This window comes from Sorex fumeus, unplaced genomic scaffold (genome assembly GCF_029834395.1).
Source record: "Sorex fumeus unplaced genomic scaffold, SorFum_2.1 ptg000100l, whole genome shotgun sequence".
NCBI lineage: Eukaryota > Metazoa > Chordata > Mammalia > Eulipotyphla > Soricidae > Sorex > Sorex fumeus.
Window position 1 is genome coordinate 1245741 of NW_026606157.1, and position 26938 is coordinate 1272678.

At 41.1% G+C, this 26938-nt stretch overlaps 1 protein-coding gene across 3 annotated transcripts in view; it reads right to left on the reverse strand.

The window, feature by feature from the left end:
- The window catches only part of EPS8 (epidermal growth factor receptor pathway substrate 8), a 183396-nt gene that overhangs the window by 23034 nt on the left and 133424 nt on the right, over positions 1 to 26938 (reverse strand). For all 3 annotated transcript variants that reach the window (XM_056134555.1, XM_056134553.1, XM_056134554.1), the window contains 9 exons: positions 25040 to 25122; positions 24481 to 24617; positions 19326 to 19399; positions 17549 to 17675; positions 15023 to 15111; positions 14603 to 14677; positions 9291 to 9439; positions 5915 to 6098; positions 516 to 646 (listed from right to left, as the gene is read on the reverse strand). In XM_056134555.1, the coding sequence (XP_055990530.1) occupies positions 516 to 646; positions 5915 to 6098; positions 9291 to 9439; positions 14603 to 14677; positions 15023 to 15111; positions 17549 to 17675; positions 19326 to 19399; positions 24481 to 24617; positions 25040 to 25122 (1049 nt within the window). The remainder of the gene's footprint in view (positions 1 to 515; positions 647 to 5914; positions 6099 to 9290; positions 9440 to 14602; positions 14678 to 15022; positions 15112 to 17548; positions 17676 to 19325; positions 19400 to 24480; positions 24618 to 25039; positions 25123 to 26938) is intronic.

Sequence of the window (26938 nt, forward strand, 5' to 3'; positions counted from 1 at the left end):
CTGTGAATGCGGCTGGCCCGGGGCGGGTACCAGGCACCACAAGGGACCCGTGTACAGCTCTGGTGGTCGCTGAGCATGGCCTGAACAACACCTTAACCCCCACCCCCTGCATACAAATAAACATGAAAGAACTGAACATATCTTTAGAGATCATATGGAACAAATTATAGAAGAGTTTCCAAACAATTCTTTCCTTCTTTCTAAAATTATTTCTTCATTCATTCATGGATTTTGCTACAGTATCTTTTTCCGAAAAAAAAAAAGGGGGGGGGGGGTAAGTAGTTCAAAGGCATTTGCTCTAAGTTAGCATAACAGACTAAAGGCCCAGACAGCTTTGGTTCATCAAAGCCAGTTCTTTCACGGAACAATGAAACCTGATCAAACAATTAATAGACAGAAAGTCTCAAGCTGCAGTCAGCCAGAGCGTTTAAGCAGCAGGTAGCCAACAATGCAAACACTAGTGCCTTTATTTGCAGTAAATCAGAGCCAGCTATTGACAGCCTATGAAATGTTACCTGTCTACATGGCGATTAGGTGTTGGCTTAAAAGCAACAGCGGCATCTCCTTGGTCCAGGTGGGACCCTCTTGGGTACATATTATTGAACGCATAGCCATCAGCAGGAGGATACTCAGATGCACCGGGGTGCTGAAAGAGAAAGGAGGGGACATGAGCAAATCACCAATACAGTTGGCTTCGGTGCAAGAGAACTCCCCACTATATTATGAACAATTTACATATAATTTAACATTTTGATAATAAATGGAGATGATACTTTTTGGGGGAGAATGAAAGTCCTATTTATAATAAGAATAAATGGCGCAAAAGTGAAATTTAAGTTCTGAAAATAACTGGGTTCAAGAATTTCAGTAAGGGAAATTTGGGTATGAGTGAGACTACAATAAGTCATGTGAAATAAGTTTGGTTTAAAAATCACCCAGATGGAGCAATAGCACAGGGATGGAGCGATAGAACAGCGAGTAGGTCCTTTGCCTTGCACACGGTCGACCTGGTCGACCTGAGTTCGATTCCTCCGCTCCTCTCGGAGAGCCTGGCAAGCTACCGAGAGTGTATCGTCCGCACAGCAATGCCTGTATTCGATATGCCGAACACAGTAACAACAAGTCTCACAATGTTACTGGGCCCGCTTGAGCAAATCGATGAACAACGGGAGGACAGTGACAGTAACAGTGAAAATCACTCGGGATCGTAGATGCGTGCTGAAAGTAGGCTATGGACCAAATATGATGGCTTCTTAGTGCCTATGTTGCAAACCATAACACCCAAAAGGAGAGAGTAAGAGGGAATGTGTCTGCCACAGAGGCAGGGGATGGGAAGAGGTGGGGGTGGCAAGAGGGATACTGGGAACATTGAGGGTAGAGAATGGGCACTGGTAGAGAGATGGGTATTCGAACATTGAAACGTAATCACAGAAATTTGTAAGTCTGTAACTGTATCTCACAATGATTCATTAAAATTAAAAAAAAAAAGAAAGAAAGAAAAACCGCAGTAGGAAGCCAGAGCAGGTAGGGCATTTGCCCTGCACACGGCCAACCCAGTTTTGATCCCCGGCATCCCATCAGGTCTCTGAGCACCAATAAGGGTAATTCCTAAGTACAGAGCTGAGGGTGCCACCCCCCAAAAATACACAAACAAAACTAAAAAATAAAAACAGCAGCAAAAAAAACCCCTTAACTTTCACCATCTGTGTGTAAGAAACCACTCCTCATACCTAGCAAAGTAAATATGGTTCCATGAAAACCATATGAAAAATTCAACATATTAAAATTTTACCACCCTCTAACTTGTCTTGTTTTAAATATGCAGGTGTTATTTTTCATTTTTAAAGTGACAATACCATTAGATTTATCAGATTTATTGTTCAGGAAACACAGAAAGACACAATGATCTTGATGGCTAGTAGTTCAGGACAGATGATGCTGGAGTCACTTATTTTTGTAGTTAACAGAACTGGAGAGTTGGCCCTGAGAGAAACTACCCAGAGGTTCTCTGAGGTCTCCGGTCCCCCTGAGAACCGGGTTTTAAAGCAATATTGGAAAACAAAGACACAAAGAGCAATACTGACTTAAAGACTGTGAACAGTTTCCTTATGTAAGATACAGTATGCTGGGTGTACACATGGGTGGGTGTACACATGGGTGTACACATGGGTTCTTTGGCTACTTCAACTGTTTGGACTCACAAGGGGAAACTATTTGAAGCTGAGGATAGTTGAGGAGAGAAGTGGATACATATCTACTGTCATTAATTCAAAGGAACAAGTCTTCAGGGCAGGAGGGAACTCTTCACCAAGTAGGAGGGGTATTTCCAACCGACCTGTGCTTACGTCAAAATACACAGACTGGGGAACTCTGAAACACACATCAGGATAGGCAACTAAGTACATGAAATGAGTAAGTTTCATCATTTAGATACTTTAGCTCCTGAGCAAACAAACCCAGGGACACTGAAGTTCCCATCCCAGTGTGGAAGAGCCTTGACTGAATGAGAGGGGTTCCGAGTACAAAGATACTAGTACTGGGGTCAAACTGTGCTCAGAGGGTCTGGGAAAGGGAGCAGGGGACCTTGGAATGATGGAGGAACCATCCTGAAACACTGGGCATACATAAAGCAGCAATACAAGTATAAAAAAATAATATTATACTATTGTTAAAGATGTCTTTAAAGATATGTCTAATAATAAAAAATATTCCTCAAACCAAGCTATTGGTACTGGGGCCAGGGAGATAATGAGCTCGAATACATGCTTTGTAAGGAAGAGGCCCAGTTCAATGCCCAGCGCCACACGGTCTCTGGAGCACTGCCAGGAGGGATCCCCAAGAAAGCTGTCCCCTGAGAGTAGCCCCTGAGCACCGGTGGGTGCTATCCAAAAGCCAAAATGAAAACAGCAACAACAGAAGAACCAAAAACAGAGATAATGGTTCTCTGGTGGTGGGTGCATGTATTTTGAAAAGGTGTAAAACTATATCCCTAATATGTACATGTGCTTAGAAACTGTGACCTCAGTAAGAGGAATAAATTTTCAGCTCTAAAAGGACACTTTAATGCATAGAGTGACTTTCATTGACAACACTAAATTAGATCACTGAAACCTGCTAAGAGAAACAAACTTCAATTGTCATACCCTCTGCCAAAGAAAGTTAAAATGAAGTTTACTGAGGATCAGAGAGATAGGACAGAGGGTGCTTGCCTTGCACACAACTGATCCAGATTTGATCCCAGGTACCAAATAATGATCCTCCGAGCCCCACCAGAAATGATCCTTGAGAACAGAGCCAGGAGTAATCCCTGAGCACTGCCATGTGTCTTTCCCTCCTCCAAACAAACAAACAAACAAACAAACCCAAAGGTTAAATGGAATGATGGATGCAGCATGTAAACATAGTCAACTAGATGGGGGTGGGGGGGTGGGGGGTGTCCTTTTGTAATATAAGCACTGCACTGTCCTGCACTGTCCTCCCGTTATTCATGGATTTGCTCGAGCAGGCCCTGTAACGTCTCCATCGTGAGACTTGTGTTACTGTCTTTGGCATATTGAATACGTCACGGGGAGCTTGCCAGGCTTTGCTGCGCAGGCGAGATACTCTCGGTAGCTTACTGGGCTCTCCGAGAGGGGCGGAGGAATCGAACCAGGCTTGGCCGGGCAGGCCGGCTGGGCTGCGTACAAGGCAAACGCCCTACAGCTGTGCTATCGCTCCAGCCCTTGTAATATACACATATAAAATCACAAGGCACACTTTTAAATACCTTGCAACCTTATTTGCCTTTTACTAATTAATTCAATTTACCATTTCCCTAGGAGAAAGCCGATTTTTATTTATAGCCATTGTAAAGGTCATGACAAGAAACTTCCAATCAACCACATCTTTGTCTCGTTCTGATCAGCACATTATGGAATTACTGTTAAGAGTGAGAGTCCAGAGGGAGAAGAGAAATAGTGACAAACGACTGTGTGGAACACACAAGCTGGCTCCAGGCAGCTGCTGTGTCACTGGAAGTGAAGACACTAAGACCTGTCACATTTTTTGCCGCTCGAAACAGCCAGGGCTTCTCAAAGGACCCAGAACCACTAGAAGCTACATCATCAGGGTCCTGTTCTATGCGTGTTTATTACAGTAGCAATAACGTCTGATACAAAGTTCCCTTCTGAGAATGACTGCAATTTTTATGCATTTTTATATCATCAGTAATTGGCCTCTTTTGCAACAAAATCTTAAGACATAAAATCCTCTAAAACTGCTAGTAGGTACTTCACTTTTCATTTTTTAAAAGATTTTTGGCCACACCCAGTGATGCTCAGGGCTTACTCCTGGCGAGCTCAGAGGTACCTACAGAGTGAGGGGATCCAACCCGGGCAGGCTGTATGCAGGGCAAGCACCCAACCTGTTCCTCATTTTATTTTTGAAAAACCTTTGAAAAGCCATTCAAGCCACATATGGAAAATAGCTTACAATAGACAAATGACAGCTCAGAGCAAAGATTCTCCATGATTCTTGTTAAGTGACTTATTCAGTGAGAACAGGCAAACTTTGAGATGGGAAGCCCAGCTAACTCTTTTTAAATACAGAGACTCATAAAGAACTCACCAAAGTGGATTTCTATGATATACATTAAAAGCAGACTATTTGATATCGGGAGACTATAAGCTAGAAATTTCTGTGATCTGAAAATAGCTGTAACTATAGCAACAGCAAGAGTATAATAATTTCATATTTGATTACATTTCCTCTTTTTAAAAACTGCCCTCTATGAAGAAAGGGGAATCAGTGACAAGGTCTGAACTATGAAATACAGATAGGAACTGATACAGGCAGGTCAATGTCCAGAGCTTTGAGGTTAATTTCTTTATCACTCATTTAATGGGAAGGTCAGCTATGGAATTCACTGCTATCCTTACACAGAAAAGAAAAAAAATTATGCTAGAAAAAAATGATTTTCAAAGCAGTAGTGTGCTTTGTTTCTGAAGTTTCAGAATTTAATCAATTTTCTCTAATGTCATGATGATTGCTGAAGGGTGCAATTTTAAGAAATGTCACTTGTATCAACATTTCTCCTCAAATCTGATTTGTTAACTATGCATTCATACCAGATTGGTCACATTACAAATAGCCACAGAGAACTGGAAATTCTAAAGAGTAAACAGAGCAAATAAACATGACTTAAAGGAGTCAATTTCTGTGTCTTCTTCATAGTCAGATCCCACTTATCTAATTCCTCAGATTCTCATCCTCCTGTTGAGTCGCATTCAGCTTTAAGCAATGTTTAATTTTCTTTTCTGATAGAACAAAAAGAATCATCGAGAGGAACTTTTAAGGAATCTGAAGAGATAATACACCCAACTTCTAATCCTTTCATTTGCTACCCAAATGGGAAAGCTGCTCTAATGCTCCACCAAGTTTTTAAAAGATACGATACAAAAAAGATGAAAAAGATTCACCTGAGCGCCAAGGTGAAATCTGTATCACTTGACTCACAACAGGGCTCTTAAGGAAGCTCTGGCCTTCTACTGGTGGATAAAATACCTCTGGGTTTAAAACTAGGCCAAAATTAAAGCTCGGATGGGTGGGGAAGAGGAGGGAGCATTCAGAAAAGAGCAGCTTAATGAACAGGTTTCAAAGATCTGAGTCAGGGAACTGTCTGGAACATCTGATAATGGCAGAGTTGCCAAGCAGCTCTAGGACAGCTCCCAGATGTGGAGAGAAACTGTACTCAAAAAGCCAGGATGGGCAGGCCTCAGGGAGCACCATATGAGTCCGAGGGAGGCAGGAAGGAATGAAATGCGCTGCAGTTGGGGGAAAGAGTAAACATCATGAGGACAAAGGGAGAGACAAGGCAATTCAGGCAGATTTATCAGCATTTATCACGCGTGCTACCGAAAGCCACATGCAACACTACCTCTGCGGCCAGTCTTTGCGCTTCGGCCTTCCGCTGCTGTTCTGCGGCGCTGGCCATGGGTTCCGTCCGATGATAAGGATCCTGCTCCACTGGGGGGAGCATGAAGTTCAGCATGGGGGGCTCCCAGCCATTGCGGAAGCGCGGGACATACGGTGGGATGAACTGCTCTTTTGGCCACTCTGCTCTGTAGAAGGGCGGCAGACAGACAAACAGAACATTAAAAAGGTATCCAGACTCAGAATTACTGTCAGTAAGGCTAGCTACTGACACAGGCAGACAGACAGACCAGCAGATAACAAAATAACGCATGTCTCTTCCGCGTTCCCATTAGTCAAAAAGAACTAAGTACATTTATATTAGTATCCGATACCAATGAATTAAAAGGAAGATCAAACTCTGCTTTTTATGCTTTGCTTTTCAGTTGCAAAACTGATCATGCAATACTCTATCTCGCTGTGATTCAATAAAATTTTTTAAAAATAGGAGCAATAGCACAGCGGGTAGGGCGTTTGCCTTGCATACGGCTGACCGGGCCAGCTGGAGTTTTATTCCTCCGCCCCTCTTGTAGAGCCTGGCAAGGTACCGAGAGGATCTCGCCCGCATGGCAAAGCCTGGCAAGCTACCCATGATGTATTCGATATGCCAAACACCGTTAACAAGTCTCACAATGTTACTGGGCCCGCTCGAGCAAATCAATGAACAACGGGGGGACAGTGCTACAGTGCTTTTCAGTTAGTTCCTTTTTTATTCTGTTTGTGGTATAGAGCCACCCCTGGCAGTGCTCAGGACCTACTCCTGGCTCTGCACTTAGGGACCACTCCTGGCTGAGCTTGTGGGACCCTATAGGGTGCCAGGGATCAAATCTGGATTGACACATGCAAGGCAAGTGCCCTACCTACTGTACTATCACTCTGGCCTTCTACTTTGATTTTTAAACACAGGCACAGGTTTTTAAAAACTAGGGGAAGGAATGTGAAGGCAAAGAGAGCTAGAAGTTTAGAGTTAAACTTCTCTTGCATCTGAACGAGCTTCAAACTCAGCTTTTCCTTTACTTTCTTTTACTCGGTGTGAAACCTCTTGGCATTATGCATATCTCAATCCTTCCCAAAGAGGGCCGCACGGCACACTGGGTCCATGACATCTTAAACTATTGAGCCGCCCAAAATGAAAAATCATATGCTGATGTATCAGCAAGGTTTTAATCTGTAAAATCAAGGCTGGATGAATCTATAAGCATGATCACTGCCCATTCATTACTCAATGACTCTGAGCAAGAATTTTCTACAAACCCTAATCATCTCTGAACTGTAAAAATAAGTAGAGAATTATAGCTTCAACTCTGCTTGCCTGTTTTGCTTTATCTTTCATAGTGTAATTTAATTCATGTTATATTTCTACTATGATGAAATGAGTCACCATATTAAGATCATACCTTGTGACTCTTTGTCTTCATGTGTTTTTAAATTAGCATATTAATTTCCTAATACCAACCATGATTTGAATTTTCTCATTTCAAGGTAAGACACCAAAGAAATGTAAAATTCTGAATAATTTTTTACTGTACGATCTGATATATTTAGTAATTTTAATGAGAAAATATTAAAGTCCAGAGCCCATCTAGACTCATTTGAAAATCATCTTATATAAAACCTAACATTAAAAAATTTAGTTATTAAGTTTTAATATTAGTATATATAAGCGCCAGACAATATAAATAAAGTTTTAATATTAGTATATATAAGCGCCAGACAATATAAATAATACATTTACATTTTATGTTTTCAATATGAAAACAGCTTTCAAAGAAATCTGTTAGGTAAACCAATATGTCAACCATTTCCCAACACAGATAGTCGTCAAAGTTTAAAATTTAAGTAAGAATACTTTATGTATCATAAGAGAAGAGAAAAATAATAATCAGTCCATTAATTTTAGGTTAGCACATTCAAATACATTAGGGAGACAAGCATCTCTGTGATCACACCAAATGATTTACTCTCAGTGAGAAAAATAAAAAAGATTTGGAGACATTAATAAAAGCAAAAAGTTACTTTTTCATATACTATGAAATGAGAAATCATTGTATAACTTTGCCTGCTCAGCAAAGGCTGACACTGCAATGTTAATGGTGTGTCCAGTGCCTCCACTTTACAGACATGGAGGGTTCTTAAGATGACCCATTACTTGCTTCTCATCCACTACCTTGCCCTTGCCCCGGAAAATAGTGATGAACAAGGAGTTTCTTCCCAAGCATTATTACCCCTGGGGCTTCCCAGTCTCCAGTCGCCTTAGCCCTGTTCCTGCCAGACTCCACTTTCCACCTGCCCTTGCAAAAACCTGTAAGGAATTGAACCCCACTGCAAGGCATGGAGGTCCTGGTTCTCCCCAGCTTACCGCACCACGTTCTGCCGCTTGGCACAGCAACGAGAGCCTTCGTCACTGAGCCCTGCCCGCCCATTTCTAAATGCCCCATTTAATGCCTTGCTCCCTCTCCTCTCCACCACTACCCACCACTCTGCATGTGGCACAGATAAACCTCCATTCACAGCCTACCTTCTTCACTTCCTTTTCATGAAATTTTTAATTTGGGGAGTCATATCCAGTGATGCTCAGGGATGAGTCCTGGCTCTGCACTTAGGCACCTCTCCTGGCGGGACCCGGGGATGTCAGGGATGGAAGCCAGTGGGGCATGAGCAGTGCAAGCGCCCTCCCCTCTGGCTTATCTCTCCAGCCCCACCCCTTCACTATCTGCTTTATACCTTCACTTGTGCTTCTCTCTCTTCTAGGAAAGCCCCTTTTCTGCTCACTATTCACAGAAATACTTTGCAGTCCACTGCAAAGGAGCTTGGAGAAACAATTACGAACATGAACTGGAGAATCAGAATGTTTGGATTCATATGCCGGTTCATTTTACAGGTTGTCTGCTTCTGAGCCAATGACATAACCTCTCTATGCCTCAGTTTCCTCATTTACAAAGAAGGCTCTATTACTGCCTCTGTAACTATAAAACGTAAGTGAGAGGCCCTTGTAAACACTGTGCATGCACATACATGTCTATGTATTAGGCATGTACCTAACAGCATCATTTAGCAAGATTAATGCTAGTTGTCCTTCACAAAGTTAACTACCCTCCTCTCCAAATACTTTTCTGGCATACCAAGAAAACAGCATTTTGTTTGCAAGTTAGTGCTAACATTTGTCATGCTTCATATTGCATACACTTTTATTTTATCCACTAGACACATAGCTTTTTAAGTGTTTAGGCTTTTCCACGAAGAAGGCAGCCAGGAGGCAGAATCATCAGATCTGTTTATCTGTAATAAAAAACAGTACTTGAAATAGTAAGGCATTAAAAGCTAAAAGGATGTGTGCTTACCTGACTTTTATCCACGTGTCTCCCAGGGACATCCACAGCTGCCTTTCATCAGGATTGACGGTGTAATTTAAGAAATCAATTGTGTCTTTAGTCAGGAGAGGGCTGAGGACTGAACTGGCTAGGTCAGGTCCCCCTGTAGCCTGGACCACCTAAAATGAAAATGATTCATTTCTTAGCAACAAAATGATGATTTATTTCTACATATATCAAAATGTAGAGACAAAAACTCACAGCCTGAATGATGACCATTCTATGTATTCAAATCAAATTTCTATGCTTGATGCACTACAGAGTGAAAAACAGCTCATTTATTCAGCCCATCAGTGTCTAATAATCTACTGTATGAAGTTTACAGTTTTACAGCTTTCAGGGCTTCTGCATACTAGCTACGTATGGACTGTACTTTCCCTGGAAAAACACGAATGCTTATCCAACCAATTCTATATACGGCGATTTAACTCGACTGTTTTTTAAAAAAGGATAAAATTTATGTTTCTCTACTGGAAAGTCTATTATGTCAAAATTGAAAAATATGATTCTAGAAGTGAATTATTAGAGGGACGATGCTCATATTAACAGTCTATGGCTGTGCCTAAATATATGTACAAAACTAAAAGGAGCTAGAGAGAAACGTGAAAGAAGCATGAGAACTGGTACCCTGAATTTATGGTAGTTTCCCTAAGCTTAACAATAGGGAACTGTCATGATTAAAAACTGATCATTTAATGAGTCGCAAAAAAACAAATAACCAGGTGCAACTCTCTGATAAACAAAATGATGATAGGTGGATGCTTGAAAAAGGCCCCAAACTTCCTTCTCAGAGGCTATTTCCTGGCTAAAGAATGGTGCTTATCTCAAACAGCAGAAACCAGAGCCCTTTTATAAAAATCTTACCTTTTCAGAGATACGACACAAGAAAAAAAGGGAAAAAATATTTTTTTTGAATGGCTCCAGACTGAGTTGGTTTTCCTCTGGTCATCCAGCTTGTGCTGCGGCTTTACTGCTGTGTGTATGGATGCACTCTGCCTCCAGTCTACCAGAAGGCCCTTGTCAGCAATCAGAACTCACCCAGGTACCAGATCTTCTGGGAAGTTTTTCTGAACCTGGCAGTGCTACTCTCAGGCACATCCACATGCACAAGGCAATTTATTTGGCTTAGTAACTGATTTATGCATCTTTGTTACACCGGGACATATTGGCTGAAGGCTCATGTGAGTCTGGGTCAAGATTCACCTGGCTCTGAATACCAAAAGTCACAGTGCTGGGGGAATGACAGAGGAGAGGATGGTCTGAAAGATAAAATCTGCCCTGTCTGCCAGGCACACTGATTTTTATTTCTTTATTTCACTTCCAAGTCCTACAAGAATTTCAGTGAAAAAAAGTAGGGATGACTAAGAGGGAAAAGGAAGAGAGTGAAGAAAGGAGCGGAGGAATCAGGCAATCCTTGGGTGAAGAGAAAGGAGCAGGAATGCAGTGAAAGAAATGTAAATAAAAGTGCTTGGCCACAGTCTTCCAAGAATATGCGTAAGCCCAAGTGCTGTGGTCACAGGGAGACACTTGCAGATCTTAAAGACACTAAACTCTGCCTTGCTGGTAGTAAACACTAAAGCTGTTCCTTCCTATCTCTTGTATCCGAGGAAAAATGTCTGGGACTCTGTGGGCAGAACATTGAGGAGTGTAGGCACTGTGTCAAGTCTGGATGTCTATTTGTGATCTGTGAAGGGTGTGGAATGAATAAAAGGAAGTGCTTCATAAACAATGCTCCCTAATACTCAAAACTAAGGAAGATCTTATCAAGGGTGTGAGAAGGGAAAAAAAGACCACATAAATTTTGTTAATGAGCCGTACAATTTCTGTGTTTTTGCCTGGCCTTGCTGTTCTGTTTAGATGAGCATATAAAGTAAGAATTACTCAATATACAAGTAGAGATCTGGTACACGTTATCTAGCAACAGCATATCTTGGGTTTTCATCTAATCTTTGCTCGAGTAAGTAAGTAAAGGCCCTCCCGTTGATCATCAATTTGCTCGAGCGGGCCCAGTAACGTCTCCATTGGAGACTTTGTTGTTACTGTGTTTGGCATATCGAATACGTCACGGGGAGCTTGCCAGGCTCTGCCGTGTGGGCGAGATACTCTCGGTAGCTTGCCGGGCTCTCCAAGAGGGGCGGAGGAATCGAACTCGGGTCGGCCATGTTGGCTGCATGCAAGGCAAACGCCCTACCGCTGTGCTATCGCTCAAAAAAAAAAAAAAAAGCAGGCAGCGGGAAAGGGGCGTGCTTCCAAAGATACTCAGCCAAGAAGGCTGGACAGTTCAATACTCCAGCCCAGTGATGTGGGCTATCTACAGCCACTGGTGCTCACAGCCCAGCAGAGCTTGGGAGCCCCCAAGTGCTGGGGGGAAACAAGGCAGTGCCCTGGCCTGTGAGCTATCTCTCCAGCCTCCTAATCTCTTAGTTTCCAATTGTGACATTCAATGATCATGTTACTTCTCTATATTTGTAAAACAAAGTTCATCTCATACTCAACTTAAGGATTTATCTACGTACTTTTGGGGAAAGAAGGATGAGATTTATCTCATTTTCCTTTCTGTCATTTCGACTGTCTCCCTCTCTTTTTCTCTCTATATTTCTTTCTGATCTTCTATAAGCAAGGCTGAACATGATTCACTTTTGATAAGTATGAGAGATGTTAATAATGGCAAGTAGTCCTATACACTAAATCAAAGTTGGTGAAATGTATGATGCTTCATATAGTTCCAATTCCCAATCACAAGAGAAACAAAATGATACAGAGAGCAATCACACACTATCATAATGATCCTTACTGCTGTTGTCTTCATACAGCTTTCATTTGCTTTTCTCGCAGGGTCGGCCCATTTACCAGCTTTGTCATACGGTTCTGCTTTATTGCCTGATATAGAAAACTCTTCCCTGCTGGAAACATTTTAAAGAATGCAGCTCTGTCTGCTTTCCAGTCCCCTCTCTTGTCCCCTCCACTAAAAAGGGAACGGCCAAAAAGGGAATGGCCCATTCAAATTTTACAAAAGGGCGATTGGTAGTTCAGTCTTCTTTGGTGTCTGTGTATAAGGTCAAGCATTGTTCCCTGGCCTTTCTGTTGCCATCTTTTTCCCTACCCCAGCACTTTTCTTTGTGTTCTCTTAAGTATTATTCTAGCTAATTCTCCCAGCTGTCTTGTAGGATAAGACATTGTCAACTTGGAAAGAAATTGATAGGCGTGCTATTTGCAAAGAAAAGAAATATAGAATATGGAGGAAAACATATCACTGCTGACAGTGTCATTAACTGTGTAAGGAAAGAGCACAACCGGAACCTGAATATCTAGATTAGGAAGATGTGTATTTTAGATTATGACCTCTGGCACAAGTGGTGTAGCCTTTTGCTGGATAACTCATGGAAACATGCAGTTCCTTCATAAACGGAACTCTTCCCTAGGTGCCATTCTGTTAGCATCACAAGTCATATTTATACAAAAACACACAGGTATGAGAAGAAAGTTTTCTTGGGGAAATGGTGAGATACACATGTTACATCATGCCAGGTATAGATTGCTAACAGTTCCCGATGTCCACGATCATATTCCAACTTCTAGAAAGCCAAGTCCCTGAATTCATTTTCAATTAGCACCCACTCAGCAGGATGGATACTACACTTCTCTGGCTTGAGGTATGGCCTCATGAGGAAGTTGAGGCCAAATGGATAATAATTAGGAATTAATTCAATTCAGAGTCCCCTCCTGCTCCGTGCCCTAGACTTTCACTGTCTTTGGAGAGCTGTTCTGGACCTGGAGGGCAATCAATCCCCACAACTGAGCAGACACAGGTGCTCTAGCCTATCTCTTGGAAACACTTCTTCACATGATTTCCAGAATACTGCAAGCTTCTCCTTTTCCTTCTCTTCACTTCTGATTCTTCTCAAACTTCTATGCAGGTTTCTCACATTCATCTAAAACTAAAACTGCTCAGGACCCAACTCACCCTTGCTTTTCATCTATAATCTTCTCTACGTGATAATATCCAATTTTATAGCTTTAAATGCTTCCTACATGCAGTGGAACATCAAATTTATATTTCTAGACTGGATTCTCTGTATGAACCTCAGATTCACATCAACCACTAATTCAAATTTTTTCATCTGGATATAGCTCAATTTTGACAGATCTAAAACTTAATTCCTGATCCTCTGCTAAAACCCATTTTATCTCATCTTTCCCCTCTCAATTAAGGAGTTCAACCTTCAGACTTAGGTAAAAAAAAATTGTAAAATTTAGCTCTCATACAACGCACCCACTGTCTCAGAAAACTGTGTTGCTCCAGATCTTAACCTCAGTCAGATGCTCTACCGCCTCCAGTGCCTCCTAACCCAACCATGAGAATCTCCCACCTGGATGTCCTTACTAGCGAGCCCAGTCTCTTACCCCATTTCTCTCCAAATAGCTAAACATTATAGCCAGAGAAATCATTTCTGCTGAAAATCCCCCCAGTGTCAAAAATAGTACAATCGCCTATAACATAATGATTGATAAGCTATGTTCTTCTCTTTGATAACCTCACCTTCTAATTTTTCCTTCATTCTGTTCAAGTCAAAATGTGTACTTATTTCAAGAACATTACTTGCATTACCATCTCAGAGCATTTACATTAGTAGTCTGCAGTCTGGAATCTAATTCCTCAGAAATCTATGACTTATTCTCCATTTCATCTGCTTATATGATGCCTTCTTAGCGAGTTATAGCATTAACTACACCCATTCAAAAGGCTAATACTCCACAACTCCTTCACGCATACCTGGAAGACCCACTATGCTCATTTCTTGGTGAATTTTTCCATCCAAAACTTAGTTTTAATAAGCTGCATTATTTATGTATTTATTTAGGCTACTAACTGCCCTCAACCTACAATATAAAATCTAAGTTGGTAAGAATTTTTGTCAAGTTCATTCCCAATGAACCACTAACAATGCCAAACACACAACAGGCTCTCAATTAATATTCATTAAATCAATAATGAATAACTAAGAGACAGCTCAGGAGATAAAAATCACATTTCAATGAAGGTACTTCTGTTGCTATTGCAGTTCTGGTTTGGTTTTGGGAGCCACACTTGGCAGTGCTCGGAGATTACCCTGAGGTTATTCTAAGGTTATTTCAGCAGCTAAATTTCATATTTTCAAGATAGCAGGAAAATTTTACCTATAACAAGGAAATGAAGAAAAATTGTCCAGATAATCCACATAGAAACTGGAGTGAAAAGACATACAACAGACGGTAACTTTTTCCCAATAATAAAATCTTACCATATTTAATGGAGTAAATAAAAAATGCACCAAATCTGTAGCACTTGGGTTCTGGATATGAGATTTCAATTTGGCCTGTAACAAGAAGAAGATGCAGAAACACATTACAACAATGTAACTGAACAAAAAGCCATTCAAAAATGTCCAACACACACTCAAGAGGAGTTTTTTATTACCAGTTTTACTCTAGTATACTGACTAGTAAGGTTGAATCTGATAAAAAACAATTTCGTTTATAAATTAGGAGCTACCTTTTAAAAAAGAAGTCCCTTAGGTAAATGTTTTACAATCTGGTCTAATAAAGAGAAAATTAAAATACAACCCCAAATACCTACAAGAACACTTTTTTAAATTAGGAAGATCCTGATTAACCATTTTCATTTGTTTCTTCTGATTATATAGATAAATAATTTCCCTTACCAGAAGGTTAAATCCATGCTTAAACTTTTGAAAGCAGTCAAAAAATTCATCAGAAGGTGGAGGTTTTGCCCTCAGCGTTAAGACGCCCTCTAGGGAAACAAACAAGAAGAGGAATAAGTAAGAGCAAAGTTTCCAGAAAAGGTCTTAACTGAACAGAAAACTTATTGATTCCTATAAAGTCTGATGAGCAGATCAGAGAGCGCGCCACTCAGGTGCTTTGCCATACCTTAAAGTCTGATTGCAACAATCGAGTATGATCCGACATTTGGAATGAAATCCTCTACCTTGAGGTCTCATCAATTACTCGTTAAATCTGTGTCCTGCCATCTTTCCTGTCACCATGAACTTCAAAAATATGGAAGTCATAAACACTGCCACTAAGAACCTTAAAATCTCTTGTTTATTTTTGTTTTTGGGCCACACCAGACGATGCTTAGGACTTACTCCTGTCTCTGAGCTCAAGGATAACCCCTGGCAGGCTCAGGGGACTATATGGGGTGCCAGGGAGCAAACCTGACACACGCAAGGCATATGTCCTACATGTTGTACTATCCCTCTGGCCCCAAGAACCTTTAAATCTTTAGATTTTACATAACCTTATGAATCATGTAAGTAAAAAATATATCAAGTCCATGCTATAAGAATGACATGTGGATGAAAAGGGAAAATGTGTAACTAAAAGAAGTTTCATGGGGAAAGTAGTTTTTAAGATGGGGTTTGAAAGGTTTGATTAGGGGCAGCTTTATAAGAGAAGCACAGTCATTTAAAAATAGCACAAGGAAAAGTATCAAAAAATGAGTTACCACAGACATGCACCAACATACCCAAGGGCTAAGACACACGGGAATGGAGGAATGGGTGAAGTCAGGCAGTGGATGGCCTTGACCGCCAGAGTAAAGAGTGGACTTCAGTACACAGGACAGGAGTGAGCACCGTTTTCAGCAGAAAAAGAAGTAACAAAAAGAAGTAACAGCCTTAGAATTTCACGGCTGTCCTGACAGAATGACAGGCTGGAAGCTTGAGAACTGCTTAGATAGCTGGGTAAAAGTGGCAATGGCTCAAAGCAGAAACTACTTACAAAAATAAAAAGGAGAAAATCTGGAGGTAAGAAATACTAATAAAGACAAACTACTGTTGGCCATAGCTAGAGAATTGATTCATCGAAGAATATACGGTTTGGAATTTGGGTGACCAAAAGGATAGGATAGTCTCTCTATATAGAGAAATACAGGAGGAATAGGGGCTTGAGACAGGAGGTAAAAACAGGAGGAATAGGGGCTTGAGATGGGAGGAAACAAAATACTGCACTTCAGATCACACGGAGGGGAGAAAAACTCAGATCTAAATCTACAGGGCACAAGCGTATAACATCTGTGGACAAGAGAATGATCGGGATGCCATGTGCAATGAAAAAGATACTTATTTACTATTCCCTTTATTATTCCAAATTATGTTATTTTGTTCCAGATTTATGATTTATAGCTGGAGCGATAGCACAGCGGGTAAGGCCTTTGCCTTGCATGCAGCCAACATGGCCAACGCGAGTTCGATTCCTCCGCCCCTCTCGGAGAGCCCAGCAAGCTACTGAGAGTATCTTGCCCGCACGGCAGAGCCTGGCAAGCTACCCGTGATGTACTCAATATGCCAAACACAGTAACAACAAGTCTCATGATAGAGACGTTACTGGGCCTGCTCGAGCAAATCGATGAACAACGGGAGGACCGTGACCGTGATATATATATATATATATATATATATATATATATATATATATATTTAAAACATTTTAAATAGCTGAAGTTCAGTATTTCTTTTTTGTTTTTGGTCCACATCCAGAGGTTCTCATGGTTTACCCCTGGCGCTCCACTCATGGATCACTCCTGGTGAGCTTGGGGACCATATGGGATATGTGAGGATTGAACCCAGGTCAGCAGCAACGTGCAAGGAAAATGCCCTACTATCTGTACTATCACTCCCTGAAGCTCATCATTTATTTAAAAATGCTTATTGTAAACCAATGATCAATTAACAAAAATTAGCTTGGTGTTTGTGATAAAAAATTTAAATTTCATTGACATCGTAAGCATACTAATATGAAAAACAGTCCACTCTTTTATTTAATAAAAAATGAACTTCTGGAACTGGAGCAGTAGTATGGCAGGTAGGGTGTTTACCTTGCTTAAGGCTGACATAGGTTCAACTGAAACTGATTCTATTACAGGTGTGAATAGTCTTCAGATGATTAAGAAAATACAATTTTCCCCAAAAAGTCAGGGCAAAAGGGACAGTGTATGGTAAAGGACAGAACTGAACAATTAGTAGTGAAATTAATATGGTGTAGACACATGATTATCTTAATGATGCATACTCAAAACTTACAAAATATTATATTGCAGTGTTATTTCAATTAAAAATATATTCATATAACGACTACTCCTTAGAAAGGTGCTGGGAAATAAAATAAGTTCATATAACAAATATTCTTTATTCCCTTAAAAAAAAAGAGGGGAGCAGAATTCAACATACCTCCTGGTCCTTTCTTTTTCCCTTTCTTAACTTTCTTTCTTCTAGCAAGCTCAGAAAATGCTTCTGCTGCTTTTTGGAGTTTTGTGATAAAATACTCAATGTCATCCAAAATGTGGTTTAATATTTGCTGGAACAAGAAATAACAGAAAAAAGTCTCAAGCAAACAAAACTATTTTTCTTTGACTATACACTGCTAGTCAGAAAACCAAAAATGAGAAAGTTTTAAAAAAAGAAAGAAAAGAAATACTTCTCACGAACAAATTTTAAGTAATTCTAAGAAGAACTGAACTAAGTAGAGCCATAGCTAAAGTCTGGCATTTACATTTTTCTTCAGCTAATTCTTTAGCTCTATTTTCGATGTCATTAAGAAGCATTAAGAGCATTTCTTCGGATTATTACTTTCAATTATGCTGATTCCCCCCAGGCTCTCCCACAAAGGAGAAACATTTGAAGAAGCATTTTATTTATTTATTGTTTGGGGGCCACACACCGGTTGTGCTCACTTCTGCAGGTGCTCTGGAGACCACCTGGGGTTCACAGGTCAGCTGCATTCAAGGCGGGCACCTTCCTGCTGAACTATCTAGCTGGCCCCCTAAGAACCATTTTATTAGAAGAATACTGAATTTAAAAATCTTGCTTTCTAAATTTAATGTACCAATACACTACTGGCACTGTTAAATCATGGTATTGAAGATATAGTTTGTTGTACTAATCTAATAGACACCTATATAATTGACAGTAATAGTTGCTAATACAAATTAATATACAGTAAAACAATCAATGAATAATTCTGATTTTTGTTGTTCATCAGATCAATTTTCATTATTTCATATTTCCCATTTCACTGCCACCTTAATTTTGTCTCTACTGAATGTGAAACTTAAATTTTTTAAAAATAACAATTATAAATTAGGATCAAAATTTTAACTAAGCCCAGGGAGATAGTACAAAGGACAGAGGGCAGCCTCCAACAATGCACATTTGAGCACTTCCGTGCATGGCCTAAAACCAAATTAAAAATAGTTTAAGTATGTTAACAGTATGACATAAAAATGAAGTCCCAAACTCCAAATTCGCCTACATATCTGTTCTCAAATGAGTAAATTAGAAACATTATAAAAAGTAGTCATAGTCAGAACATAATTAATCAACAAGTATCAAACAGAAATGAAAATGTAGCCTTATCTTTTTTAAAAAATTTAAATGATTATGTTAAAATTACCACAACTCAATTCTTTCAGGCCATATAGGATTGTTTTTCAGGGCTGCAAGGTAGCTCCATGTGCTGGGCCCTGAGTGGAACTCCTGGCTGTGCAGAGCCTCCCCAGTGGCTCCCCAAGCTGCAGGCCAACACAGCCCTCGCTATGGTCAGACACTGACTAGTCCAGCCTGCGTCACTGGGAGTGGCCCCAGGTGCCTGGGATGCCCAGCAGCCCAAACAAAAAAGTCGGAAGGACATATCTAAAGAGGCATTTGAATCCTTACACAACTATGAAAAACTCTTATTAATTCAGTCTGTATTCCTTTGAAAATGACTACTTGTGCTAGTTCTTCTACCTCAGCCCAGCTCTATGAAATATTTGCATAAAGGCAAAATAGCCAAGGAAAAACTACTTGGGAGCTATAACCATCCCTGGGGAAAAGAAAACTGTTCCCACAAAATTTCTTTATGTAGATCAAGGTCCTTTTCATTGGGAAGGGCTTATTTTTCTCTTTTAAAGCAAACAAACAAACGAAACAAAAATTCCCACAAAGCCAACAGGAACATGGGACTTACCACATCCCTGTCGATCCGGGCAGCCATCATCTCAGGAGTTTCCTCCTGCTCAGGGTACTGCCTCGACTTCTCAACTAAAGAGGAAACAATTGGGAGTCTTTTTACCAGCTTCTTCTGGACACCAAGATATTTAAATGTGAAAACTGCACAGGAAAGACTCTCCTTTGCTCTAAGGAGAACATCCACGGGCTACGTCAAACTGGGGCTTACCTAGATGGGGCTCATCCAGAACACACACCTGTGCCCCCACTAACAGGAGGGTCTCAGAAGAGCTGAACTACTTACTGCCCCTCAACCCCTGCAAGACGGTCAATTATTCTGTAACTTCACCTCTCATCTCCCTCTTCCATATCTCAGCGGTCTATGCAACCAACCCTAATTTAATTTCTACCCAAGAAAGAGATGCAAACCAGCATTTCAACACCAACTTCTTAAAAAGTAGCCGGTGATGAAATCCAAGGCAACACGGCTTCTCATTTTTACACATTCCAGCAGTGTGATGACAATCCACCTTTGGGGTTTCTGACAGCAAAGCGCCTCTTAAAATTCTAGTTGTAATTAAGCTTGAAACCCCCAACACTGGCTCGTTAATTTTAAGCCAAATGCTTTAAAAGTAGAACTGCATCCAGGATTTGCAAATTAAAGAATAAATGCCTTAAAAGTATTTAGGATGTTGAGTTATCTCAGTTGGCGGGATGTTAATTGTGTGGTCATTAGGGTGAAATCTTTTGCAGTGTAAGTCAGTTATCTCTAGCACTACGCACAGACAAGCGGAACAAAAATCTCTGAGTAGATGAAATGCAAGCAAAGCATTTGGGTGAAAAAAAAGAACTCGATCACCAAGAAGGGGAAACAACTCCTGATACATCACCAGAACTCAGGATATCTAATACAGATGACTGCAATAATACTAAAAATCCAGTGCAGTTACCCCATTGCGCTGATGATCTTGACCCGTGCACAGACTCCTTGCCAAAAACAGGAAAGATGAACTCTCTGGGTCTTATGTAACTTAATTAGTGGCTGCTAAGTGTTTTATGATAATTAAAATTCATGAAATCTTGCCAATTAGTTGCTATTTTACATATGGCTAGCTTGGATAAAATACATTTCAGGAAACTGTACATTGAAATATAGTTATTTAAAACTGTGGGCAGGTGCCTAAATGCCATCTGGAGGATGAGGGAGGGAGGAGGCACTGACACTGGTCAGAAGGATCTGCAGGAGCCCCACTACCACTAGGCCATAGTGAGAACGTCTGCAAGTCTTGAGTGGCACAAGCTGTAGAGTTGAAGGGATTTGCCCAGATCAAGTCAGCCAGAACCGTCAGAGCAAAGAGGACACTACTTCAGGGGGGTCTTTCCACTGGAAGTTGGCCCACATCTAGACAGATGCATGAGTGCTCTTCAACCTAGTAGCAATCACAAGTTCTGAGAGACGAATTTAATACAATTTCGACAGATGAGATGGGACGAACTATTTCAGACAAAATCCAATGACAACTCAGAAATTTCTGGAGATAACCTTTTATCTCTTTGTGGTATAGTTCATTAAGTTGCACACATGTTTTTACACATTTGTTCAGAAAAAACTGAGGAATATAAGATGTCTTATCCTTCCTCTTAAGTCCATATTGTCCTTCCTCAACTTGAAGGATGATAACTTTGTTCTCTCAAAATAAAAATCATATCCTCTCACCGAAACCATAACAACAAGCATATCCTAAGCTCATGAAAACAAGAACACTACTCACAATAGCCAGAATCTGGAAACAACCTGAGCGCCCGAGAACAAATGACTAGATAAAGAAACTATACATCTATATAATAGAACACTATGCAGCCAACAGGAAAAATGAAATCATGAAATTTGCTTATAAATGGACGGACGTAGAGAGAATCATGCTGAGTGAAATGAGTCAGAAAGAGAAGGACAGACATAGAATGACTGCACTCATTTGTGGGACAAAAACAAACAAAAAAACAAACAAACAAAAACCACACAGTATGAGACTAATACCCAAGGACAATAGAGGAAAGGGCCAGGAGGACTGGTCGGTCCATGGCTGGAAGTTTGCCACAAGTAAGGGGTGGAGGAGCAATTAAAATAGATAAGGGACCACTATGACAATGATAACTGGAAATGATCACTCTGGACAAGAACTGAGTGTTGAAAATAGATAAAGAGATACACATAACAATCTTTTAGTACCTATATTGGAAAGCACAATGCCCAAAAGGAAAAAGAGAAATATAGAGAGGAAAGATAGAGGGGAGAGAGAGAGGGAGGGAGGGAGAGAGAGAGAGAGAGAGAGAGAGAGAGAGAGAGAGAGAGAGAGAGAGAGAGAGGGAGAGAGAGATATTACTGTAGGTACTATAGATTACTGTAGGACAACATTGGTTTGCCCTTCCTTCCTGGCCATTGGAGCCCGTGTTTGTTGACTGCCCCTCCCCCAATCTGTCAATTACCTTTGTCTCCTGATCAGACTCTGACTTGTAAATACTGTCTTTCTCTTCTCCTTACTGTCCTTTGCATGGTTAGTTATTTCAGAGCAATTGCTTTTTGTATGGACACAGGAAGACAGTTAAAAAGACAAGCCTGTGGCTTGGGAATTGATTGACTATAGATATTACCTCCTGGACATCTGCTCTCTTGACTTAAGCCACAGTTGCCCTTACTTCCAAGATCCCCAAAAGCAGGGTCCCAATGAGGGACTAGATGGACCCAGGGCAAGTGGTGAGCTAGCTACCTGGCATCGAAATGGGCAAGGCCAAAGTGCCATAATGCTTAACCACAAGTTAAGAGCTTGGTCATGGACAAATTCTGTCATGATCCAAAAAGTAATAGCTAGATTTGGACCCTGATGGGGTCAGGAATGATTAATCCGGCCTGAGCACTGTAGTCTGTGGTGAGATGTCCCCAGGAGAGTCACCCTACAAGCTTAAAAGTATCTATTACGATGTCCATACAGAATGATAAATATTAGGAAGGAGAATTAAGGATGTTAATTAAGTTGTTGATCTAAGGAGAGGAGAAACACACCTTTTTTGCCCTCGTGACTACAGGTGATCAGGAAGACTGAAAAAACATTTTGATTGCACTTCCCATGGGGAGGTGTGGTTGGGGAGGAGTGGTGAGAGAGGAGAAAAAGAGCAGCTGGGGAGAGAGAAAGGGAGAAGATTGAAAGAGAGAAGGAAGAAGAAAGAAGGAGATACACAGGGAGAGAGGCACAGAGAGACAGAAGAAGGAGCAGATTGAGCGAGACAGAGAGTCCGAGGAAGATTGAGGGAGAAAGAGAGACGGAGAGAAGAAAAGACAGAATTAGAGGAGAAGGTTGCACATTAGAGATAAGCTGAGAGCTGAGAGTAAGAGTGGTTGGGGAGATTAGAGAGAGTCATGGAGAGAGTTGTAGAGCGAGTTTTAGAGAGGGAGCTGGATAGAGCTGGGAGAGACAGGAGACTGAATAAACTGCAACTAAGCAACAACCAGCTTGGCCCTTGTTCTTCCTTTTTCGTCCAAAGCAACAGCCATCCTGGGTGGAGAAGGAGCTCGAGAGCAACGGACATGGGCAGCAAGAGCTGCCCGGGGAGCCCACGAACATCCTTTAATGTGTAATCACTCCTCGTTTACCCAGGCAAAAGGAGAGTACGCAGCTCCGGCCTGGGCAGGCCAGGGGCAAAAAGTATAATTGAGAGTATACTCAATTATACTCTCTAATTGCTCTCTCTCTCTCTCTCTCTCTCTTTCTCTTTCTACTCTCTTGCAATATAAATCAAATAGAAGACAATTCAGAAACCCAAATGAATTCCATTTGGCAGAAATGAGAGCCACTATAAATGCTGCTCCCTTCCTGGGCTTGCTGCTTATACAAATATTTTGTTTTCAGCTCCCGAGCACTGGGGAACTGATATCTCCACTTCCCAGAGAGAGAGCTGAAGCCCAGATCAGCATCTGGGCCCCAGCTGGCAGGGAAAAACCCAATCTTTCTCTGGAGCTCAATGAGCAACTCACGAGACTCAAAGGAAAGGAGTGTCACTTATTCTGGCAACCAAGTTCTATTGCTGAACACACTGCAAGGTATCTTGGGGCAGTGTGTGTGTGTGTGTGTGAGTGTGTGTGCAGAGGTAGTACAGCAGGTAGGGTGCAGCAGGTAGGTACTCGCCTGGCATGGCCAACCCCGTTTGATCTTCGCATATGATCCCCAGAGCACTTCCATAGTAATTCCTGAGCACAGAGCCAGGAGTAACCCCTGAGCACTACCAGGTGTGGTCCAAAAACAAAATAAAGAAAAAGGATGGGAAAGATGTCTCACTGAACTAGGAGTCGAACAACATCAGGCTCTAGTCCTCAGCTAACTCTAACTTGCTGGGTTAGTAGTTATTAGACCTTAAGATGAAAGCAATCCCATTTGAAGCTATTTTCCAGCTATAAAAAGTGGAAAAAAAAGTTAAGATTCCATGCCATTCTTAATCATTGATTTAAAAAAATGATTTGGAGGCCAATCCAAGAAGTTCTACCAGGAGGGCTACCCCACTACAGTGCTGAGGGGCATGGGAGGGGCATGCAGTTTTGGGAGCAGAACCCAGGACCATGCTCATTGAAGACACATGTTCTGCACCAAACCACATTCCTGGCCCTTACAAAACTCTGACAAGTAAAACGTTACTGTAGGTCTGTGTTGGGATTGTTTTTAGAAACAAATGATGGTATACATTTAGGTGCTATCTGAAAAGTTTACCAGATGGAAATGATTCTAAACCTTGTCCACCACCCCCCCTATTTCTCTGGGAGTCTTTCTACGGAGTTGCAACCAACTTGGTTAAAAGTGGAAGGTGGTAAAATAACAATCAGAAGAATCTGAATTCTGATCTAAAAACAGAAAAAGTCGAATAAAGTCCAAAAAGTTTCCTGTTTGGAGTATAGTTTATTTCTATCACTTTGACTGCAATGAAAGAATCTAACACATCTTAGTTAAATGGCTGAAACTCCCCATTAATACTCTTCACAATAGATTCACTTCCTTTCATGTCTGGTTTAATTGTTTTAAACTAACCTGGGGCATCAGCTCTATAATCAGCATGAGATTTGGAAGGTACAAACTAGGTGGCAGCCCAGCGGTAATGCTGAGTACAGATCCATTCACAGAAATACTCACAGTCGCCCTGGTCAGATGCCCATGCAGACCAGGCGGCCACCCGGCTTCTGACATCCACTTGTGTAATAGTCCCGGGGGGCAGTGGGGCGGGAGCTCTTGGTGGAGGTGGAATGCCAGGGTCAGCTTTGGAAATCATCCTGAAACAGAAGAAAACAAGTGGAATGTTTGCCCTTTCTGTCTATGACACAAAAGTTCTCTCAACTTTATTCTTCAACTTGAAGAAGAAACAATGGTGTCCCCGGGAGGTGGCCAAAATGTCTGCTTCGTAAGAGTAAGCCCCCCATTCCAGGGGGGCTCTGTCTGTGCTGCTCCTCGGACCCCAGCACCTCAGAGGTGTGATCTTCCCTGCAGACAAGTATGTCCAAGCACTACGTTGGAAGTGTGAGACACCAACTTCCAGTGGGCAACAGAGCAAGACCGAACAGCAAAGGAGTGTGATCCCAAACCTTTCAAAGAAAACAAAACACCACCATCCCAAACACACACACACACACACACACACACACACACACACACACACACACACACCCCTCAATTTAATCCCATTCACAAGTTTTACCTCAGGACCTCCGGCCGCCTCTTCTGTTTCCCTCCTTTGCTGTCACTGATGGCGCTCTCAATATCCTCACTGATCAAGTTTGCCTGCAGTGAAAGACACAATATTTGGGAGGTCAGAGATTTCTTTTGGTCTGGACACATAGATTAACAAAGGAAAGGGAACACGTTTCCATGTGAATCAGGAAATTTCTTTTGGCAGCTAAAAGACAGTGTAGAGGGGCCATGGTGCGCTCACTTGAGCCAATCTCTGGCCCAGAATCTGTGACAGATATAAAACTGATCTTAATATTTGGGGGGGCTGGATGCTCATGTTTACTCCTCACTCAGAGCCCAGGGGACCATATGCAATGCCAGAGATCAAATCGGGGTCAGTCACGTTCAACGCAAACGCCTTCTCCCTTGCACCATATTTTCAACCTGCAAGTGTTTTATTATTATTTTTTTAAACTTGCTTTCAAAACATGACTCTCTCCATTGTTTGATGGTCAACTTTGAAATGACAGGATTTTAAAACTGGAAGAGGTTGAAAATGATTATTCAATTGAGGATACTTAAGTTTTAAAAAAATAAAGCTATCTAGGCGCAAGAACAAAGAAAGAAGGAATTTGCATGTACTGAAAGCATACTCACATGCTGAAAATATAAGTGCCTGATAAGAAATGAAAATACACTCATTCACAGAGAGAAGAACACCTTCCCCGCCTCATGCTCAGGGTCCAATGTGCACCAGGAACCTACAGAAGCAAGCCCGCCAGCTGCGGCAGAGCGCCGCTGAGTCCCGTCCAGGATACATCTGCTATGATTCTGGGGCAAACGCTAACTGAGTCGCACCCTTTCCAGCAATACCTTAGTCACATCAGATAAAGATTAACTTCCCTGAAACAATACATTGCCAGTACTTTCCTAACAAGAACACTCAATTCTGTTTTCTTGAAAATCAATGCAACATCAGCAGCAAGTTAAGTTCATCTTTGTTTGGTTTTGAAGCCTGAGATGAGAGGTATTTATAGCCTGAGGTGATGGCATGTAAAACTCTTGCCAGGATGTGTTCCACTTTGAGGATTGCTTGTTCTCTCTCTAATTGTATATGGATTTCTCAAATACACACATGCATAGTCTTTTTCGCCATAAGCACAGACCACCATAAATCTTATAGCTTAAAGGAAGGTCATCTAATCTGCTTTTTCATAATTAATGAAATAGGGTGATGTACATGATGGATTGGCTGGTCCAGGGGAATGCCAATGCCTCCCACTACAGCCTAATTCTGATAGAACACTCTACTTCAGGACATTACAAAGATCATGTCAGAAACTTTATGACATAAGGGGCATTAAAGTTGAAGATGCAGGAAACCCTGACAGAGTGGCTATCTTATTTCTAAGAAGAATTTTACTAGGATTGGGCAGAACACTTGGTTAAGTTCCAAACTCAAAAACCATGTTGCTGTATGACCTATACAAAAGATACCACATTCTATTTCACTGCATTTTATTTTCAACGGGGCAAGAATAGAAATGTTTTCCAAAATGGAATAATGTGGCAATGAGGAAACACATATAAAAGTGTCATGGTGCTTTACATTTCAGTTGAGAAAAAACAGCAGTCAGCAAATCAGTTTCAGACCCATCAGTATTACCACCCCTGTTATAAAAAGCAAAATGAAAATTTATCCTCGAAATGGAAATTTGAAAACTACTCAGCAAGATAACTCTTAAGTTTCAGGGGTGGGGGGAGGGGTTGTAGTGTACTAAGAAAAATACTAGATTCGAAAGTTTTAGCTTAGTCTTCTATTTTAAATATAGCTTAATTATACTTTCAATTTAACAGAACTAACCGCAAAAACATATTTATATTTTAATGATTTTCTTGTTAGTTTTTGTTTTTTTGTAGGCCACAC